Consider the following 20,569-nt stretch of genomic DNA (forward strand, 5'->3'; position numbering starts at 1 on the left):
CATACAATCCAACTTTATCGGATCCAATTCACTTCTGTCGTATGGCATGTAGTTTGCTATTAGTAAAGCGGTACTGTATTGGCTTTAGTTGATTTTCTGCTCATATACTTTGCAAGTCAACAGACTATAAAAGATCCATTAGAAGTGAATTGGATGCGACAAGATTGGATCGTGAAAACAGGCCTTAAAAAATGCCTTTGTGGTGATATTGGCGCGCTGAGTATACCGGCAAAATATTTACAATAGATTCATATCTTCGCTTATACTTGACCCTAGGTTTGCTAATACGGGATGTCTCACGAAGGTCGAATCTTGCCAAGGACACTAGCTCGTCTATCTGTGTTCTGAAATAAGGCTCTTATCAGTCCGCGGATCTCGTTACAACTAAACTCTTGCGCCAACGGACCCTAAAAAGACAAGGGGATGAAGAACATGAGAGTTGATGAGGGTTGTTTTCTGTTGAGCGATTTCCATCAAATTGGAATCAGCTTAGAGACAAAGTTGCCATGGATCCTGATGTGTTTCATGGAACATTCTGGACAACCCAGGAAACATATGAATTTGTTGACGTTTGCCCACAAAAAAGATGGGCACATATAAACATATTTGTTTCCCAGTTGGCAAAAATGTTTCCTACCAATGTTGTTTCGTTGTTTTAAGGGAATTTTTGAACTTTACATTCAGTTTATATGATGAATAAAGCAATATTCATCTTAACTCAACGTTTATATACCTTTCCTTCGCTCCATCTGTTCTCAATATTTTGTAAGCTCGAGTCGATAATGCACCGTAGTTCTAGGAATTTCCTCCAAACCTTAACCGTTTCCGGCATTTCCTGAAATAAAGAATCACACTGACCGCAATATACGAAACTGGACACAAATACATCTGGGTATGCTCTGGGTTACCTGGGACAGAGTATGGCCCACGGCCCGCCCACCTACTATCGCCAATGAATGACAAATCAAGAGCAAGTTTGAAACTTCATAAATATAATGTATTATGACGTCACATACTTCTGCAGGTATCTGAATAGCTTCTGGGCACTTGTCTACAAATATCCCCATGAGATTATGCAAGGAATGTGAGTCATCGCTAGAAATATCCTAAAACACAAAACAACAGGTACTATAAAGGCAACGCAAAGCAGGTTCCAGGGCTGTTTGGCCGGAAGATAAGTGCAAAACCAAAAAAAAATGTTTTATATAATTTTACCCGACTGGACTTAATTTCTATGTAGTTGCATACTTCATGGCTACTTTTATTTAATTTTAGCCTTGTTCGAGCAGTTTTAGACGTGCTTCAAAACTTTTCATGTGCAAAACCTAATGTTAATGAACAAAAGTCTTTGTTTTGGACATGAAAAGTTTGACGTGTGAAACTCCAGCTTCTGGAAAGACAAGATGATATATAAAAAAAATCATTGTGAAATGGATTAGTAAGAGATACATAACAGATGAAGCTCTACCTCAAGTTTGAGAATGTCTTCCAGAAATCTGTTGAGGGAAATATTTAGCAATGTTCCGAGTGCCGACTTGTAGATATTTTCTGGTAAGATGTCTTTCCATACGCGACTGAGCTTTAGAACCTGATAGCAGACCTTGGTAAAATATAGCAGCATAGGAATAAATCATTCAACACATAGATACAGTTTTTCACAAAGTACACCATTTCGCGTGAATGTATTAAAGATGTTTGACAAACCTGCCTGATAGATTTTTCCATAAGTGTCACCTTCAAGTCCAATAAACCACCTCCGGAATCGAGTAAATCCAGGAGAATGTGGGATTGTTTTCGCTAGTTGGAGAAATGTCGAACGAATTGTTATCATTGGTGCCATTACAAAGTAGTTTCACATCTAATGTCGATGGTGATATCCATTATCATCCAACATCAACATTATATGAACCCATTACCCAACATCATTGCCATCCTGCGCATTCTCATTCCGTCATCCGCTATCATCCATTATCACTTATCACCCAATACCATCCATCATTATCCATAACCATACCTCATCACCCATCACCAACCCTCATCATCCATCATCATCCATCATCATCCATCACCATCCATCATCATCCATCATCATCCATCATCATCACTAGAGATCACAGTACATCAAACATCAAAGCAAAGTACATACCAACTGGTCTTCGAAACATTTCTCTCCGAGATTCCTCATTGGTGACACCATATCAACAAACGTGGCAGCGCCGCGGTTCAAAGGTTCGGGTAGTTTAGACCGAAACTGATGACCCAAGGTAAGAAGATGGTGTGTCAGGAACATACAGTTGTTATAGTGAAGTGCGGACATCTGAGGAAGTTCACGCTAGGAAAGAAACAAACCTTCATTTAAAACTTATGCATTACCTTTTTTATACATTTCATAGAATTCCTAAATACCTACCAAGTCTTCTTCGTAGTACGTGGGTACAACGACCCGATAGAGTTCGATCATGTTTCTTGCTGTATAAAATAACCTCACATCCCTACAAGGAATAGCTATTCTTCAGTATTTACTTTGGAAATTGAAATGTGAAATTTTAGGGCAAAGGTGAACTGACTGACCCTGGTTTATTGCTCTCAGTGGCCTCGACTAATGTTCCATAGACAAGGTTAAAAAATTCAGGAATACATTCGCTGACACGGCACGTGGGAAAATGAAACATATTTTCACTCAATTTGTTTTCGGTCGGTGTTCCAGGCGAGCGCTGCAAGGAAGAGATATCCGAACAATGTTAATAAGAAGGTGATGATAATGATGATGATGATGATGATGATGATGATGATGATGATGATGATGATGATGATGATGATGATGGATGATGATGATGATGATGATGGTGATGATGATGATGATGATGATGATGATGATGATGATGATGATGATGATGATGATGATGATGATGATGATGATGATGATGATGATGATGATGATGATGATGATGATGATGATGATTTACCATTTACCTCATTTTCTTTGCGTCCTCCATCTTTATTTCCACCAGAAATATCAACCAAGGGAGAAACGGGTTTGTTTTTATCAGGTATTGAAACCAGCTTCGAATTATGAAAACTGACGTTTGATTTGAGCATTTCCCTCGCGGTAAACAATAAATCTTGACACTGGAAACATATATTAAGGTCAATTCAACATTTTATGAGAAAGCTCGTAAAAAAATCTCGTTGTGGTACCAAATGAAAGATATGACTCTCACGGGGACATTCAGCAGCGTGTGTTGACTTACATAGACTTGTAGTCGCGTTGAAAAAGCATTGCGTAGTACCAAAAGCGTTTTACCTTTTTGTTAGAAAAATGTGTAGTAACATTCTTGCAGTAGGTTTGGAGTGTCTCTGTGCCTTCAGCCAGAAACCCTAGAAGTTGTAGTTGTACCATAGTGAGCGTTAATTGTGTCAACCGACAATTTGTGGTTTATGGTTAGCAAAAGACAACGGTGAGGCGGGAGATTGTACCTGGGTGAGGTGTGAGGCGGGAGATTGTACCTGGGTGAGGTGTGAGATTGTACCTGGGTGAGGTGTGAGATTGTACCTGGGTGAGGTGTGAGATTGTACCTGGGCGAGGTGTGAGATTGTACCTGGGTGAGGTGTGAGATTGTACAGGGTGAGGCGTGAGACTGTTACCTGTGGCTATTAGAGTCATCTCGAATTTTGCAATGGTTGTAATTGTGTCTTCGTATTTCTCTAACTACAAAAACAAACCGCAGAATTTTGGAAATTATGGTGTTAAAAATGGTGATAATTATGGTAACAATGATGGTGACAATGATGGTGATAATGATGGTGACAATGATGGTGATAATGATGGTGAAATGATGGTGATAATGATGGTGATAATGATGGTGACGACGGTGATAATAATGGTGATAATAATGGTGACAAAGATGGTGACAATAGTGGTAAAAATAACCATAAGGGGTTGATGATATTTTCTCTGGTATCAACGGTACCAACTACCCACCTGGCTAGATGTAGTAGGAACACATTTCTCTAGACAATCTTTAATAATAATCTCAGTCAACTGTTTCCAGATGATCTCACCCAACATACCAGCAAGGGATTGCTCTTCCTGCCCGTCATTTGCATCAGGAAATGTCCTGTTTACAAAAGCCTTGCTGAGATGTTCAAAAGTTTGTCCAATTCGGTCCAACATAGTGCCTATAAGACAAAAAATTGTACCTATGACTTAAAACTTTTCGATGTCAAAGGAATAAAAACTCCTGTGCTTATTTTTTTATAGAATAACAGACTTGATAGGCCTTCATTTAACAAGATCATACAACTAGACTTACTTATTCCCATTTTTGATGATTTTGATAAATCTTTGGAGAATGAAAACACACATGTCTAAAACGGATGATATTAGGTGATGCAACTAGAAACGTTATAATATGCAGAAACTTTAACATGAATTCACATTCAAAATACGATTCACTAAACGTCAATCTACTTCAGAACATCTGTGCATGTTAAGGGTAAAAGGTATAGTACCATATACCTCCACATTTTGGCTTTGAACAGGTTTTAATCTACAAAAGAAAAGGTTGCAGAAATATATTACTTCACGATTCCTGGTTAATTTGATGGGTAACAAATTTCAAGGGATGAAAAGTAGGTCCACATATCTACACATAGTGTTTATTTTTCAGGAAACAAATCTAACCTTGGAAAAATGACAATAGGTCTAATGATAAATTGAAGAAACTTCTTTCCTGCAAAAAAGTCCATGTTTTAAAACTTTTGCTTTCCTTATGGTGACATAGTTTTCAACCACTCACCAAATCTGCTCAACTTCTCATCCAATAGTTTTAGTGACTAAAAGAGAGAAACATTATTTCATCTTTAGTCCCAAACGTAGGTTTTGGTCTGTATTTGTTTGCATGTAATTATTGTACGTTAACATTGTATTTTTTGACCTTTTTATGTGGTTAAACACTGGTGCAAGGCACAATTTGCTATAGAGAAGTGTTATAGTGATACCTGCAAAGTTTGCAATGCTAATTTTATTTCCGTTGTATCACCTATAAAAATGAAAAAGTTTTCCTGTATTTCTTAAAAACGTTGCATCTTATGAAGTTCATATATTGGTCAAGATGCCAACATACTTGTAGATATGGTCAGTTTAGTTTTAAGATGTCCATCGATGTTGTCCCAAGAGGGCGTGGTTGTTGTTTTCCATGATATGCATTTGTCCCACAAGCCATTGAGGGTGTGCAGAAATTCACTTTGCTCTGTTAGGTATTCTGCCTGCAAATGGCGGAGTCAAAGAAGCAATTCAAAAATGTAATTTGGATCTAATTTCAACAGTATCTTTAAATACCAACATTACCCTCATTATCATATATCTATACCAACATTACCCTCAATATCCTAAAAATTTTGGTTTCTGTCCCTGATTTTGGTAAATCCTCAAGGAGACATTTCTGCAAATTTAAATGTTCAAGTTATGACTCTGAACCGTAAATGTGGTATTTCAGAATATATTTCACAAATCACCCACCACGCGTTCGAGAACCTCGGAAATTTTACAATAATCCTTCCGAATTTTTAAAACAGAGAGCTCTAACATCAAATCATGAATCTGTTGAAGGTTGGAAATAATATGCATTGGTATAAAATTAAACAAACAAACAGCCCATCTCTATGTAAATGTTTGGATTTTAAAATGCAAATTTAAGGAAGAATCATACGATTAAGTCTTCTCCGTCATTCAACAAACCTGACACATTTTTGTCAACACATTAATAATTAGATTGGTTTCATTCAGTTGTTCAGAGAGATCAGTATACATGTTGTTTGCCTTTTGAAGTTGTGTCTCAATATCTCCCTAAAACAGGTCAAATAAGAACACTTTATTATTGTAGTGGTATTATAGAAAGAAATTGTTCTTCCTAGAGGTGAAGTAAGGATCATCTCTTATTGATCCAGTGTTACTATACAGGAGGAAATCTAAACTAAACTAACTTTATTTATACTGAATAGTTCTATCAGTTCTAAACTGTTCTTTCTAGAGGTCCAATAAGGATCATCTCTTATTGTTCCAGTGTTACTACAGGAGGAAACCTAAACTAAACTAAACTTTATTCATACTGGATAGCTCTATTATTTCTAAACTGTTCTTCCTAGAGGTCCAGTAAGGATCATCTCTTATTGATCCAGTGTTACTACAGGAGGAAACCTAAACTAAACTAACTTTATTTATACTGGATAGTTCTATCAGTTCTAAACTGTTCTTCCTAGAGGTCCAGTAAGGATCATCTCTTATTGATCCAGTGTTACTACAGGAGGAAACCTAAACTAAACTAACTTTATTTATACTGGATAGTTCTGTCAGTTCTAAACTGTTCTTCCTAGAGGTCCAGTAAGGATCATCTCTTATTGATCCAGTGTCACTGTATTAACTATGAAGAAGCTAAACTAACTTTATCAAAAGCTAATGGGTTTGAAACATCAAGAGGTCAACCTTGATTTTCTCGCTCAGGTGATTCATTTCCGTAGATAATTCTTGCACTTTTGAGTTCATTTCCATTGTCAAGTTATAAGATTGCATAAAATCCGTGTATTGCTTCAGGATTAACGTATACACTTGTGTCTGTGGTATATATAAAGAAATAAATTTGCTATAATCATGAGTCATGACTCATACTTAGAATTTATACATTTGCAGAACTCAAACAAGCCGTTTGTAGTGTAAGATATGACAACCTTGACATCGTCTGCCTTCTGTGAAAGTTTTCCAACGCTTGTTTGTAAATCTTCTTTTTCTAACCGACCAGATTTCTGCAGAACGTCGGTTACAAAACTCGCTCCTACGGCCGCCATTTTTCTTTTTGATTTCGCGGAAATTCCCGCCAAAAAATGACACACAGCAAACCCAAAATCTTTACTTTTACTGTATTCTACGGTTGTTCTAGTAAATTTTAAAAAAGTTTCTAGAAAATTGGAACATTTACTTCAAATTTGAATGCGTTGCTAGTAATTTCTAGTATTTTACATGAATGTATAAAAAAACATACTGAAAGCTAAGGAGCAATCACAATGTCCTTCATTATGGGTAAAACAACAAACAATTTAAGGCAACGTTTAGAAGATCACTAGATCAGATCTTTTTTGTTTCTTCTGCTTGTTATTTTATTGAAATCGCCACACTTTTCAGTTTTCATTGAAGTTTGCCAAAACAAGATTTCGTGTCCCGGGATTTTGTACCTAGGGTGAAAAATCCGATAGTATATATTTTATGATAATGACGTCACCTGTAAATGACCCTCGTACTATGGGTACATAGATTACATATATAAACTTATTGCCTAATAATTTGCAGGGCACAATCGAGTATTAGAATATATCTTGGCAAGGTGAAAGATATTAGATACGATCAATATTGTATGAGAAAATATGGATCCCCAAATTGTAAGTTGCTTTGTAAATGAATGTTTAAAGAAACAAAAATATGAATAGTTTGGCTCCATAGACTAGGAAATTAATGTTTCCAACAAAAATACGAGCCACTAATTAATAAAGAATTGGTACGTAATGGAGCGTTAATTTGTTAAGACAAGCTTCAAAACGTAGGAGTTTAGGCAATGAAAACGCTCGCAAATTTCTGAATGTGATGTAGTGCATGAGGTGTCTTTCATATCCAAGCATCAAGGCACCACGTCTATCAAGCATCATTGGTTAATACAAAGCGTTTTTGTATGTCGCGTTTTATTTATTTTGCGTTCAAATTATAATTCTAATAGTCCAATACACTATATTGTGCAACAGATCGCAGATGAGTGTTTCAAGATAATTAACAACTCAATTTATATGTCACAAATGAAACGTCAAATTTGTCCATTTTATTCAAGGGAAGCATGTGTAAAGCTTATGGGATACATTCAAGCCTGCTGAGCATGCTCTGTTTTACACAAAACTTGACATATTTTACTTTCCCATAATTATATAATATTTCCCTTAGTACCATTCTTATAGCTATCTGCAAATTATTTTAACTACACTAGCGTGTTAAGTATCAGTATTTCCTAGTTTGAAATTTTGCATAGTATTCTATACCAAAGACTTATTCCTCCTTACCTTACCAGGTTGTACATAAGCTTCATGCCGCATTTAGAAGCGGAAAGACAAGACCAATTGAGTTTCGCAAACAGCAATTGCAACGGTTGCATGACCTTTTGACAGAAAATAAAGATGATCTCATTAGAGTGTTGCGAGAAGATCTTAGAAAGGTATGTTGTGGAGTTGTTTGGTTAGGCTGGTGGTTGGCAGGAGTACTTTGGAAGGAATTGAATTATATATTGCTTTTTTTTTAATTTAGCCAACTACGGAAGCAATTTTGGCAGAGATTCAGTACACATTGAATGAAGTTTGTGAAGGCAATGATTATTTTTGGCTCTTTTTCTTGACTATACTGGTTTCATGTTGTCCCTTCTTGTTGTTCAACTTCCCCTTTCAACATTTCTCTCTTTCTATCAACCTGCCATCCTTCTTTTCTGTTCTTACCCCACGACCAAACTTCTCACCCCTTCTCCCAGCTTCTCTTCTCAGTCTTCCTTTTCCCATATTTTTCATTTTCCCCTTCTCATCCACCCCATCCACTCTTTCTTTACTACCCTCATGCCTCTCCACTAGCTCTTATCACCTCTCATCCCCTCACCCTCAACTCCCCTCATCCCATCCCATTACCTTGCCACCCCACCTCCTCATTTCACCCCCCACCTACCAGCCTCCCAAAAGCTTTCCTTCTCCAGACAATGAAACCTGTTTAATGATTACATTTTTAGCCATGAACGAGCTTGATGATTGGGTTGCCCCAGAATATGTTCCCAAAAACTTAATCAACAAGATGAACACAATCTACAACATCTACGAACCGTTGGGCGTGTCCCTGATCATTGGAGCGTGGAACTATCCAGTTCAGCTTATTCTTGCTCCTTTCATCTGTGCCATAGCTGCAGGTACTGTTGACCAGACACCAAGTTTAATATTTTACTTGTTCAACTATCAGACAATTTGAACCAAGCTTGTATAGCTCAAAAAGGTTTTCTGGTGCAAGACTGTAACGAGTTTATGCTGCATAATATTTAGTTTAATGGTTCCTGGACAAACTCGTTGATAATAGTATTGTAGGATTTGTCTAATGGAAAGTTTGGTTAAAACGTCTTGAAACATTCCATTTCAACGAATATATTATGTAAACGCGGTCTAAGAAATTTTGGATAAGTAAAAAGACCCAGAAAACATCGTTTGAAAAGACAAGAGATGTTTGCCCAAAGCAGGAGATGAATTTTTCCACAATTAGACCTAAAAATAACAAAATATTTTTAGGAAATTGTGCGTTGTTAAAGCCGTCTGAACTCTCCGAAAACACAGCTGAACTGATTGAATCTTTGGTCTCAAAATATATGGACAGGGTAAGAACTATTACTGGTCGTTTCACGTTTGTCTCCCTGGAAAAGGTGCCAGAAGATGTGTATTCATTGTTATTGAATATCATTCAGGATTGCTACGCTGTGATGCAGGGGGGTGTAAAAGAGACGACGGAAATATTGAAGTGCAGATTTGATCACGTGTTCTATACCGGCAGCACTGTCGTCGGAAAGATTGTCGCTAGAGCAGGCGTGGAACATCTTTCGAAAATCACTCTTGAACTGGGTGGGAAAAGGTGCTTCTTCTCGTTGTAATGAAAGCATATAGTAATCTTGCGCTTCACGCTTTTGTTGATACAAAACAGAGGTGCTGAAAATTCTGCACCACTCGAAAAAGCCTTCGCTATATAAGTTTTTAAAATGTGAAATGAAATACCTAATTTTCAAAAGTAGAAATAAACAGATAGGAGAGCCCCAGCCAAATGACCCGTAATTTGGGCAGAAATTAGTTACTAAAAGAAAAGTTTTCAACGTGTAACAATTTTTGTCTCTGTTTTTTCTACTCTTTAACTGTCAGTCCGTGCTATGTGTCCAAGGATAGTGATATTAGACTCGCATCAAGGAGAATAATTTGGGGAAAATTCTCAAATGCAGGCCAGGTAAAGTTAGCGGCTATCCAGTAATTGAATAAGGTTAGTCTGTAGTAACACTGGATCAATAAGAGATGATCCTTACTGGACCTCTAGGAAGAACAGTTTAGAACTGATAGAGCTATCCAGTGCATGCAAATAAAGTTAGTTTAGTTTAGGTTTCCTCCTGTAGTAACACTGGATCAATAAGAGATTATCCTTACTGGACCTCTAGGAAGAACACTTTAGAACTGATAGAGCTGTCCAGTATAAATAAAGTTAGTTTAGTGTAGGTTTCAATAAAAGATGATGACTGGAATGTTGGACCTCTTACTAACTTTCGTTCATAAACTTACTTGCGATTTCTTTCAGACTTGTATTGCTCCGGATTATGTCTTGTGCCATCCAAGTGTTCAAGATGAATTAATCAAGCAAATGAGAGAAACGATTCAGGAATTTTTTGGCGAGGTTTGTTTTTTCCTACAACGGACAATGATGTTAGATTTCTGCGTGTACGCGTCTTTATAGCATTTATGTTCAGTTTCATACACGATGAATCGATGTGGCGGGGTTTTTTTAAAGTATTTTTTCACCCGGGTGAAAATTTAATAATTTCATTGTTTTCTTATTTTATAGGAACCCAAAGAATCGTCGGACTTTGGAAGGATAATTAACAGTCGACATTTTGAGTAAGAAAAAAACCTAAATCATTCATGCGATGTCAACAACTTCTGATGTGACAAAATGTGCAGTTTGTCCGTGTTCCTTGCCATGCACAAGTTTATTCATAGCTATTCATTTCCAATGGCTACAACAAGTCAAACTTGTTAAATTCTCACACTTGTTCTAATTTCGTATTGAAAGATCCTTCACAAGCACAAATATTTTGTAGGCAAGATTTTTCATGTTTTGCCATGATGTAACTAATATATGATATCACCAGGTGTTGTGATAATAAGTTTACCTGATATTTAGTCGTCTACAAAAGTTGATGTCCAGCGGTCGTACGGTTATTGGTGGGAATGTCGTTGAGGAAGAGAAGTACATTGCGCCCACGGTGATGGTTGACGTGAGCCAGTCTGATCCCATCATGCAGGAAGAGGTGAAGATAAAACCCCACGTCCTAATTTTTATCTTTTCCTAAGAGAATGTTACATATACACTTGATGTAGTCAAGGGAAGGAAGTATTTTTCATGAAATTTTTTTGGCATTTGAATGCTTTTAGATATTTGGTCCTCTCTTGCCAGTCATCAATGTTGAAGACACGGACCAAGCTATTGATTTCATTAATGGCAGGTAATAAATACATGCTTCATAAAAGCCGCTTGTCCTAATCGCTGCGCCATCGTTGATTCAAATATAGACGTTAGCAGTTTAGCTAAAACTAAAAGTGGAATAATCAGGAACTTCAAAATAATCGCCGTTTTTGACCGAATAGCAGCTTTCGTATTTTTAAAATATTTATCGACACGTCTGGAATTTCAGCAAAAAAAAACATTTTGGTTTCAGGCAAATGTTTGCAATATGTTTACCGCCAGTTAGCGTTCCAGTTGCAATATAGAGATCACCCACCGAGCCTGAAACTAAGGTTTGTTTTGCGTTTTCATTTTCCTCTGCAGAGAAAAACCGCTGGCACTCTACGTGTTCGCAAAAGACCAACAAACAATGGACAAGTTTGTGGCGGAGACCTCGAGTGGAGGATTTTGTGGAAATGACACGTTGATATACTTCTCAGGTAATGCTATCATTGCCTGGAACCTAACTCCAGGGTCTCTCGATCAGGAGAAGGGGGAATTATTTCGCACCCCAGCCTTGTGGGGGATCACAAATGATAAAAAGAGTAGGACTGTGACAAAATATCCTCCACCCCCAAAAAATTCCTTGTTCCTTGCCATGGGTACTCAAATTTCTCTGCAATGAACTGGGTTTTTCAATTTTAATAAAGTTAGTTTCCTAACAGTGCAAAACTGGCCCAGTAGTTGGTCTTGCCTAAAACCTCCAAAGGAAACAAATTAAAACCAATTTAAAGCTTTTTACTTTATAAATATTAGCAGTCAAATATTCGCGCGGCTTTCATTTGAAAACAAACCGATTTTTTACAGCTGAACACTTACCTTTCGGCGGTGTTGGACACAGCGGAACAGGCGCATACCATGGGAAGATTGGATTCGAGGAGTTCTCTCATAAGAAGGCGGTTTATGTAACCAAGCAAGCGATGGAAAGTGTGAACACGTTAGTCAAATCTCGATCTTTACAATTCCGTGGCATCCCCACTATAAAACATTTTACTGAAAGTTCGATGACTGCTTTGACCCTCCAGAAAGAATAGATAAAGCATCCAGTCCTGGTATAAATGAACAAATATATTCTAGTTAGATATAAGCTGTAGTGTAACTGGTTGCTATTAACTAAATATTGATTCATACGAAACTGAACATCCTTCGCGAAATGTTGAACATTATCATAACTGCAAACTTACTGTCAATCCTTATCCATTTTCCCCAGATTGCGCTACCCACCTTACAACGATACAAATTTAAAAAGAATTGTTTGGTTGTTGGGAAAAGGCTTGAAAAGAACACCAAGTGATTTGTGGTACATTCCTTGTATGCTCCTGGGAATTCTTTTCAGTTTTATCATGAAGGTTTGTCATCACCACCTATGATACCTAATTTGTTTGCCAAATATTCGACTGTAAAACTTTGGTCCGTTGACATCAATTCATCACTTAGCTATCCAAATTTTTGAAAGGTAGATTTGAAAGATGTGTTTCTGGGTGTAAAAGCATATATATTCCAGTGTAGCAAGGTGTACTAGCTGTGCTGCTTTTAGTTATTCTGTTTTCGTTATCCTATTTTAGTTATAATCTGTTAGTTATTCTGATATTCTGTGTTTCGTTTTTGTTATTTTTTCCTATAGATTATCGGTCTCCCAAGGTATTTTTTGAGCTGAGGCAATATTCTGAAGCTGAAAAAAGCGAGGGATTATTATGTGCACGAAAATTATTTTTTGTTGATAAAAATTGACCGCACAAAAATAAAATTATATTGTTGGTGGAAGAGTGAAGTTAGCTGGGTATTATTACCGTAGCTAGAGACAGTAGATTTTAAAAAACCGATGTGTAATTAGATAAAAGTGTTCGTATCGTAATATTCAATAAAATATTAATTGATTTAATTGTTAGTACCTCGTCGCTTGATTTATGTATTAAGATTTTCGCAAAAAAAACTCATATACAGCATTGATTCTACTGTAAATAAAGTTAGTTTAGTAACACTGAATCAATAAGAGATGATCTTTACTAGATCTCTAGGAAGAACAGTTTAGAACTGATAAAGCTACCCAGTATAAATAAATTTAGTATCGTTTAGGTTTCCTCCTGTAGTAACACTGGATCAAGAGATGATCCTTACTGGACCTCTAGGAAGAACTGTTTAGAAGTGATAGAACTATCCAGTATATATATAAATATAGTTAATTTAGTTTAGGTTTCCATCTGTAGTAACACTGGATCAATAAGAGATGATCCTTACTGGACCTCTAGGAAGAACAGTTTAGAACTAATAGAACTATATAAAAAAAGTTCGTTTAGTTTAGGTTTCCTCCTGTGGTAACACTTGGTGAGTATAAAGGTGTATTTTTAAAGTCCAACATATGTGAAAGCAATACCGTGGCGGAACACTGAGTGAGTAAAGGTAAAAATACATTGACCAATATTTTAAGGTTTATATTTACTATTCAGGACAGTCATTTTCTATGACAGGTTATTTGTTTACAAATATTAATCGTGAACTACAGTTCAAGACATACAAAAATGGCATAAATTACTACTTTAAATGACTACAAAAAACACAAAGGCTATGCCCTCAATCTTACCCACATACAGAGTGAATAAACCCACCCCCCGGATATTCATCGAACAACCTGCAATTTACGGGGATCTTATCAATTTTAAACTATTAGTTTATTAGAACGTGATTTCAATCTCTATTTCCCCCCTGAAAAAAGTACCAGCGACCAATCAGACGGGGGGGGGAGTAAACACATTTATTCTTGAATATAATACCATTGCGTCACACTTTTCTTCGGTTTTCGAAGCATCTCTTCCCAGTGACGCAATCCGTTGGCATCGCAACCGTCATCTCCACCAATCGTAACCTCACCGATCACGTGATCTCGTTTTATGAAGGAGCCCACTTTATGAACAGCCTGACAATGCAGGCTGCAATCCCGTATATCGTCCTTTTGGGCAAGAAATGAAAATTTTTCGTAGAAAAATATTTCGGCCTTTCGCGTCTTCATTTCCGTCCTTTTTGTCTGCAATCGTTTGTTTTTCCGGGAAAGTGAAATGTTGACGAACGTGCCTGAAACAAGATTTTAGAACTGTTATAGAGCTACCTACCATAAATGAAACTACTTTAGTTTACATTTCCTCCTGTAGTAACACTGGATCAATAAGAGATGATCCTCACTGGACCTCTAGGAAGAATAGTTTAGAACTGATAGAGCTATCCAGTGTAAATAAAGTTAGTTTAGTTTAGGTTTCCTCCTGTAGTAAGACTGGATCAATAAGAGATGATCCTTACTGGACCTCTAGGAAGAACAGTTTAGAACTGATAGAATGATCCAGTATAAATAAAGTTAGTTTAGTTTAGGTTTCCTCCTGTAGTAACACTGGATCAATAGGAGATGATCCTTACTGGACCTCTAGGAAGAACAGTTTAGAACTGATAGAGCTATCTAGTATAAATAAAGTTAGTTTAGTTTAGGTTTCCTCCTGTAGTAACACTTCGTCAAAATGGATGGATTTCTAGGAGTATCTGTTCAGTGTAAATGAAGGTTTTTTATAGTGACACTAGGTCGATTATAAGACTATTGCGGGGAAACAGTTAAAAACTGCACTGGTATTTCCTGATAGGATATACCTATTACCTACCAACACAAATAATACCGCTGTTGTGAGCCTTTCGGGCGCATATCGAGCACGTGAGACCTTTAGCTTTGATTATAGCCACTTTAAGACTCCCCAACCACGGATCGTAAGACAGCGAGAGTTGAATTTCGCCAGCCGGGGAATTCATGTGACACTAAATTAGTTAAATGAAAATAAATTTTAATTAAACCGGCAAACATGTTGATTTTGCGAGCAAAAGCATCAATATTTATGATGCCACGTACAGGGGCGCCGTGGCCGGGGGGGCCAGGAGGGGCCATGGCCCCCCCCAGGATTCAAACCTGTCGGAAATTTACGAACATTGGATGTTGTCGGAGTATATCAATCATAACAGAGACTAAGCTATTTTTGCATTTGTGGCTGTGTTATGCTGAACAACCCAAAAGTATTTGAACTATCAGGAAATAGACGCGGTTATTTCTAATATTATACGGTACGACACTACCCCAAGTTTTTATTATACTGTTGTCGCGCAGGCTAAACTAGCTGTTTCTTCCGAACGTTTCCAGTTTCCGATAAACATGCATAGTTTCTATTAATATAACATTACGCAAGGAATGTAATTTTCAAAATGTCGGAGATTGGTGCGATAAAATCGCGATGAATGGCGATGTATCTTCGACTGCATTTATTGTTTAGTGAGTTTATACAGTTTATTGCATTATATGGTGACTGTCTAAAGAAACACCAGCATGTTCCGTATCAGAATGCTGGAGCTACAGCAAATCCTTTTCAAGTTTATAGTGTTTTCATGTTTATATTTTGGTTATAAACAAATGTTGCGTATAGGATACGCTGTATGCTCATCCACTAAGGTTACAAAGCTATAATAGAGTATCGTGAAATAACGTATCGCGTTATTTGCTAATGCATGTGGATTAGAAATCTCTGTAATACAGTTTTCCCACAAACAGTTAATTGTATCAAAAATCATTAAACTACTCAATTGAAAAGCGTATGTAAAACGTGAATATTTATCAGTCATATTCATTGTGCATGAAGTGTTAATTTAAATTAGTAGACGTAGCTCGTGATCTTTGTCATAGCAAATGCATGCGCGTCCTTGCCCAAAACCCCCTGTCAGTTTTATCAATATTCATTACTTTTTTCTTATAAAGATGTCGGGAAAAAAACGTGCTGGTCGGAATAATGTTGCCTTTGGCCACCCCTACATTAGCACACCCACGGCGCCCCTGGCCACGTATATACCTTTGAACTTTATATGTCGTTATCGGTTGAAGATCTCGAAAGGAACAAGGAACTATACTAAGGTTTTGAATTTTGAACGCGAAAATAGCTAAATATGCATTTAGGGAATATTGCTTTTCGTAAAACTCGAGTGCTGTATGTCTTCGTCTTATCTCCCTGTCATTTTGAATGCGTAATTATCGTCATGACAAAACTCATGCTAAAAAAATTCAAAAAAATTTCAATTTGTCAATCGACAAAAAACAACGGAACTGTTTTCGTACAAGTTGCTCTCTGTTTTGTATATAAAGATTTTTGTTCAAAATAGCTATCACTTTTTTTATAAAAACACTATGTGAAAGACATTTTGTTCAAACAAAAAGGTTGACGCAATTTGTTTCTTTTACGATGAGATAGCCGCTGGCTAATTCATGCAGAAATATTATTTTCGAACCAAAGTTTATCTTATAAGACTTGGTATATCACTCACAAGAATACCAAATATGAATGGTCAAAACTCAAAAACTACTTGTCCACTATGCCTTATCATTCGCACATGCACGTCTAAAACGAGACTCATGCACGTATACGAATTGAAAAGATGCGTATTTATTTATTAAGGACCTGCTAAGTGATTTAGTGAATGTCCTTTCTTTGTAAGAACCTGTATATGTTTCATGCTAGTTTTCAAAATGATCCTTTCTAATTTGTGTCAGACTAAGGGTATTAAACTAAAGTACTAAACACTAACAGAAGGTGGGTAACCAGCGTTTTCTTTCTAGAAAATGAGAACCATTGAAGCCCTTATTACCCTAATTTCGGATAAGCTGATAACAATTTATATCGAAACCTGTTAGCCGCATGCGTTTTGAAATATGTAGGTTTTCAATTCACGAGGATCTTACTGTACTTATTTTTATTCTTCCTGTAGAGGATGTCATACTTTTAAGAAAATCTACTCAAACTCCTAAAGTTTACACGGAAAGCGCTTGCAATATCTCCTTGTGTAGGGGAAATAACATGATGTATAAGGTATTGTCATATTTATTATTGTTTTAATTGCTAATTCTTGCCACTAGCTTATGTTTATCCCTAGGAACATTTCCTCTGCATGCCTTTAACACGAAGGTTTGCACTGTCCCTTATGATATAAGTAAATAATACCAGTAATCCTCTAGTATGCGGGTTTAATTTGAGTAATTTGGTTAACGTTAATCATAAATATAATGGCAGATACACCAAAAGCAATGTTTCTAAGCTTCATGCACCTCTTGCACGCACAGTCACGTTCAGGATTTCTGGCATTGTTCTGAACTACGACCATGCATTTTTGACGTTGTTTTCAAAGTAGGGCAAAGTTTAAAGAAACGAAAAATGCGAAAAGAGGCAACCATTGTGTGTCTTACAGCACGTCTCACGCGTTCTTCTGTCTATCATTTAAAAACAAATTCTTTTTGGTATTTATTCCACTTGGATTAGTATCTAGTGACCTTTAATGGCTATCACATGCAGCTTGGAATTCGTAGATTACGGTTTCAAAATTTAAGCATGGAATTACGTAGAACTATTATATAGAAGTATTGCAAGTAAATGCTATACTGATATATACATGCACTTATTATAGCTATATAGATAAGCTACAAGTTTTGGCCTTGGGAATATAGCTCGGTCATACAACGAGAAGCACTTAATATATTCAAGGCGACTCACTATCGAATCTTCGGGAATTTTGCTGAAACAAAAACTATATTTCCCTGAGCCATGTATTACCTGGACTGGCGTAAATAAGCAACTCCAATCTTGCTCTGTTGCTGATAATCCTTCGCCCTTTACAACATGTCCCAACGGCCACAATTCGTCTTTGTCTATTTCTCGCTTTTTGTCAGCCTCATTTTGGCCGCACGTTTCACTCACTCCCCGTTGTTTGCCGCCATTTTTCTTTCGTGGAAAGTTTATGTATTTGATGTCGCATTTTTGTGCCATGCTCTGTGATGCTTGTTCGTCAAACGGATTGTCGACGTAAGCGATCTTTCGTTGTTTTAAAAAACTTGGCGAATGGGCGCTAGAGCAGAGTTCATTCTCGCTTAAAGTTGCCATGTTTAGGACCCGTTAAACGCTTTAACACTTTCACTGTATATTTATAATTTTAGTTGGTCTGATTTGTTCGCTCGAGAGTTATATGAAATTATAATTGCCACTATCATATGTAATATATACAGCTTACTTTTAAAGATTACTCCGTCAAAACGTCATACATGGATGTATATTTTCTACAAACTTAACTCGTACAACATACGAACAAAGTTGTTAGTTCTTCACCAAATGATCTTGAAAATCTTCGACGTTAGTTTCTTCGGCTTTTGCTGGTGCTGTACCGTCGACCGCGAACTTAGAGACTGTCATTAAAATGGCAGGTTTTTGTGATTATACTTGCTGCATCAATGCCCACTTGAGCCTGAATTTAAATATCTCGTCGGTGCACAAGGAAATAAGCTGAAACGCGATACTCAATTTGCATAAATGAAACATATATTATTCTTTTAATGACAACGGCTAATATACAAGTACTTATGTCTTATATATGACAAACTGCCCCATTGTGACACATTTACACCTTTCAAATTCAGAAAGTATTGCTCGAAAAAAGAAAACGATGAGAATGAATCACGATATTATAGTATTAAAAACGTGAAATCCAAATAATTTATATATAAGCATGTCTTTCTTCAAATGTACATAAATAACTGCACGTAGCCAACCAGTATACATATCTCTGTGATAAATGTCAATATCTTTATCTTGTAAATTGCAGTTAAATATAACTTTTTAAACTCATGAAAATCAGTCTGGCGTTCTTGGCGAGCACTAACCTTTATCGTTGGGCTTTTTTTAACCCGTTAAGAAAATAATATTTCCGTAGATTGTTCGTTGGTAAAAATGTTGGAGTCAAAAGTCACAAGCCCTTCTCGTAAATCGGATTTCAGGCGTTGAAATAAGTATATAATCCTGTACAAGTCTGTAACATAGATCATAGTAGGCAATTGCTTGTTTTCCGGCATATGGCTTGAACATCATGTGTGGGAAAATTTGGAGGCGGACACGCACAAAATGCAGGCGATAACTGCATGACAGTATTTTTAGCAACACTCAAATTGCCTTTCTTTCCGCCCACAATTAAGTTACAGTTGGTAATGCATCTACTTCAATATCTTTATACGTGACAGTTCTTTTGAATGTGGGATTGTGCTATTCGTTAGCATAGTGAATTTTAAAATAGAAACGATTAAAATTGAAGCTTGAAGTTAAGAGCCAGCTATTTTCTTTATTTCGCTGGCAAAAATAGGCTTTTTTAAATGAGTAACTCCTGGTATTAAATTGCAGTGTCAAAAACTGTTGTGTACGATTGGAAATTGCTGTCAAACTAACTTTCAGTCTAACTTTCATAACTAAATTTACTGGTTAACAATTCTTGGAATGAACTGAACAGATCTTCAAACTTAGTGCCGGGCTGGTTTACACGTGGAAAGGAGGCCGCATTTTCTGTGGCATTTTTGAATATGAAAAATACTTTCAGTCTGATGAAAAATACGTACAATTGTAGAAATTATGGCTTCCTGAATTTCCGAAAAGTGTGAGCCAGGCATATGACAATACATATATTATAGCGAACATATACGCCATGCCCACATATATGCATATATACTCCACGCATGTTTTATACATAGGTAATATAACAGAAACCGAGCGCAGCTGTTTCCTTGAGATCAGTTCCGTCATTAAATTGCCCATCTCTGTGCCTATAATTGAATTGGTTTGCCATGGACAGTTCTCTGAAAGCTAGTTCAAAGTGTAAGATTGGTTCACGTTTGATGTTGACGTTACGTTTGATTTCTAAACGGGCTCTCGAGAGATGCATCATGTTCTGGTTTTCATCATCGTAAAAAAATTAAATTGTCGTGACTCGTGCGATATTCCACGATCCATTGTCTGTACGCAATGAAGAAGAAAATGTACGGCATTTGAATAACATCAGCAGCATTTAATGCACCGGCTACCGATATAATAAATACCATAGCCGAATGCATTACGATACTACTTTCAAACATGGCTAAATTTAACATAGAATTAAAAAGGCATGCAGAATCATATGTTTATGCTATGCCATTAATCCAATATTACTAGAGAAGGAAAACTATACTAAACTTTCTAAACTGCATGTTCTTCCTAGAGGTCCAGTAAGGATAATCACTTATTGATCCAGTGTTACTAAGTACAGAAGAAAACTTAAACTAAACATGACTATAAACTATAAGATATACTGGATAACTTACTGATGCTGAATAGCGGTCAGCGAGAACCAGGAATTTCTGAAAAGCCTAAAGCTATGATTCACCGAATTTATGGTCAT

General features: G+C 36.7%; 3 protein-coding genes across 3 annotated transcripts; 1 reads left to right on the plus strand and 2 right to left on the minus strand.

Annotated features, from left to right (window-relative positions):
• On the minus strand, nucleotides 1–6,843 carry LOC114523228 (centromere/kinetochore protein zw10 homolog). The gene is made up of 23 exons (XM_028544094.1): nucleotides 6,727–6,843; nucleotides 6,485–6,613; nucleotides 5,741–5,848; nucleotides 5,522–5,602; nucleotides 5,382–5,444; nucleotides 5,127–5,268; nucleotides 5,002–5,042; nucleotides 4,800–4,836; nucleotides 4,685–4,733; nucleotides 4,520–4,550; nucleotides 4,314–4,368; nucleotides 3,983–4,179; nucleotides 3,646–3,709; nucleotides 3,305–3,378; nucleotides 2,974–3,129; nucleotides 2,572–2,714; nucleotides 2,411–2,492; nucleotides 2,147–2,332; nucleotides 1,705–1,797; nucleotides 1,469–1,600; nucleotides 1,017–1,106; nucleotides 734–835; nucleotides 1–407 (listed from the first exon to the last, which is right to left on the minus strand). Exons 1-23 carry the CDS (start codon nucleotides 6,841–6,843, stop codon nucleotides 297–299), a joined length of 2,283 nt encoding a protein of 760 aa, XP_028399895.1. The 3' UTR covers nucleotides 1–296.
• Nucleotides 6,844–7,300: 457 nt separating this feature from the next.
• LOC114523193 (aldehyde dehydrogenase, dimeric NADP-preferring-like) lies at nucleotides 7,301–13,196 on the plus strand. Its single transcript, XM_028544054.1, has 15 exons — nucleotides 7,301–7,431; nucleotides 8,106–8,249; nucleotides 8,339–8,396; nucleotides 8,805–8,978; nucleotides 9,349–9,434; nucleotides 9,522–9,685; nucleotides 9,967–10,048; nucleotides 10,391–10,486; nucleotides 10,655–10,707; nucleotides 10,994–11,120; nucleotides 11,245–11,315; nucleotides 11,639–11,754; nucleotides 12,122–12,251; nucleotides 12,525–12,663; nucleotides 12,939–13,196. Exons 1-15 carry the CDS (start codon nucleotides 7,417–7,419, stop codon nucleotides 12,969–12,971), a joined length of 1,488 nt encoding a protein of 495 aa, XP_028399855.1. The 5' UTR covers nucleotides 7,301–7,416; the 3' UTR covers nucleotides 12,972–13,196.
• Nucleotides 13,197–13,735: 539 nt separating this feature from the next.
• On the minus strand, nucleotides 13,736–18,600 carry LOC114523120 (synaptotagmin-1-like). The gene is made up of 3 exons (XM_028543968.1): nucleotides 17,932–18,600; nucleotides 14,956–15,106; nucleotides 13,736–14,383 (listed from the first exon to the last, which is right to left on the minus strand). The coding sequence occupies exons 1-3, from the start codon at nucleotides 18,256–18,258 to the stop codon at nucleotides 14,067–14,069; spliced, it is 795 nt and encodes a 264-aa protein (XP_028399769.1). The 5' UTR covers nucleotides 18,259–18,600; the 3' UTR covers nucleotides 13,736–14,066.
• Between the last annotated feature and the right edge of the window lie 1,969 nt (nucleotides 18,601–20,569).

This window comes from Dendronephthya gigantea, unplaced genomic scaffold (genome assembly GCF_004324835.1).
Source record: "Dendronephthya gigantea isolate DGI-Jeju-01 unplaced genomic scaffold, DenGig_1.0 000026F, whole genome shotgun sequence".
Lineage (NCBI taxonomy): Eukaryota > Metazoa > Cnidaria > Anthozoa > Malacalcyonacea > Nephtheidae > Dendronephthya > Dendronephthya gigantea.

What these genes read in the sequence shown, in the direction of transcription:
- LOC114523120 (XM_028543968.1), bottom strand. Translation starts at nt 18,258, where the DNA reads ATGGCAACTTTAAGCGAGAATGAACTCTGCTCTAGCGCCCATTCGCCA. An exon ending in GCTTATTTACGCCAGTCCAG is followed by an intron (nt 15,107 to 17,931) that starts GTAATACATGGC and finishes TAACTAATTTAG; the next exon opens with TGTCACATGAATTCCCCGGC. An exon ending in CAGCGGTATTATTTGTGTTG is followed by an intron (nt 14,384 to 14,955) that starts GTAGGTAATAGG and finishes ATCTTGTTTCAG; the next exon opens with GCACGTTCGTCAACATTTCA.
- LOC114523228 (XM_028544094.1), bottom strand. Translation starts at nt 6,843, where the DNA reads ATGGCGGCCGTAGGAGCGAGTTTTGTAACCGACGTTCTGCAGAAATCT. An exon ending in GATGACTCTAATAGCCACAG is followed by an intron (nt 3,379 to 3,645) that starts GTAACAGTCTCA and finishes TACAACTTCTAG; the next exon opens with GGTTTCTGGCTGAAGGCACA. An exon ending in TGGAAAAATCTATCAGGCAG is followed by an intron (nt 1,601 to 1,704) that starts GTTTGTCAAACA and finishes TATTTTACCAAG; the next exon opens with GTCTGCTATCAGGTTCTAAA.
- LOC114523193 (XM_028544054.1), top strand. An exon ending in CTTGAACTGGGTGGGAAAAG is followed by an intron (nt 9,686 to 9,966) that starts GTGCTTCTTCTC and finishes TTTAACTGTCAG; the next exon opens with TCCGTGCTATGTGTCCAAGG. An exon ending in CACGTTGATATACTTCTCAG is followed by an intron (nt 11,755 to 12,121) that starts GTAATGCTATCA and finishes GATTTTTTACAG; the next exon opens with CTGAACACTTACCTTTCGGC.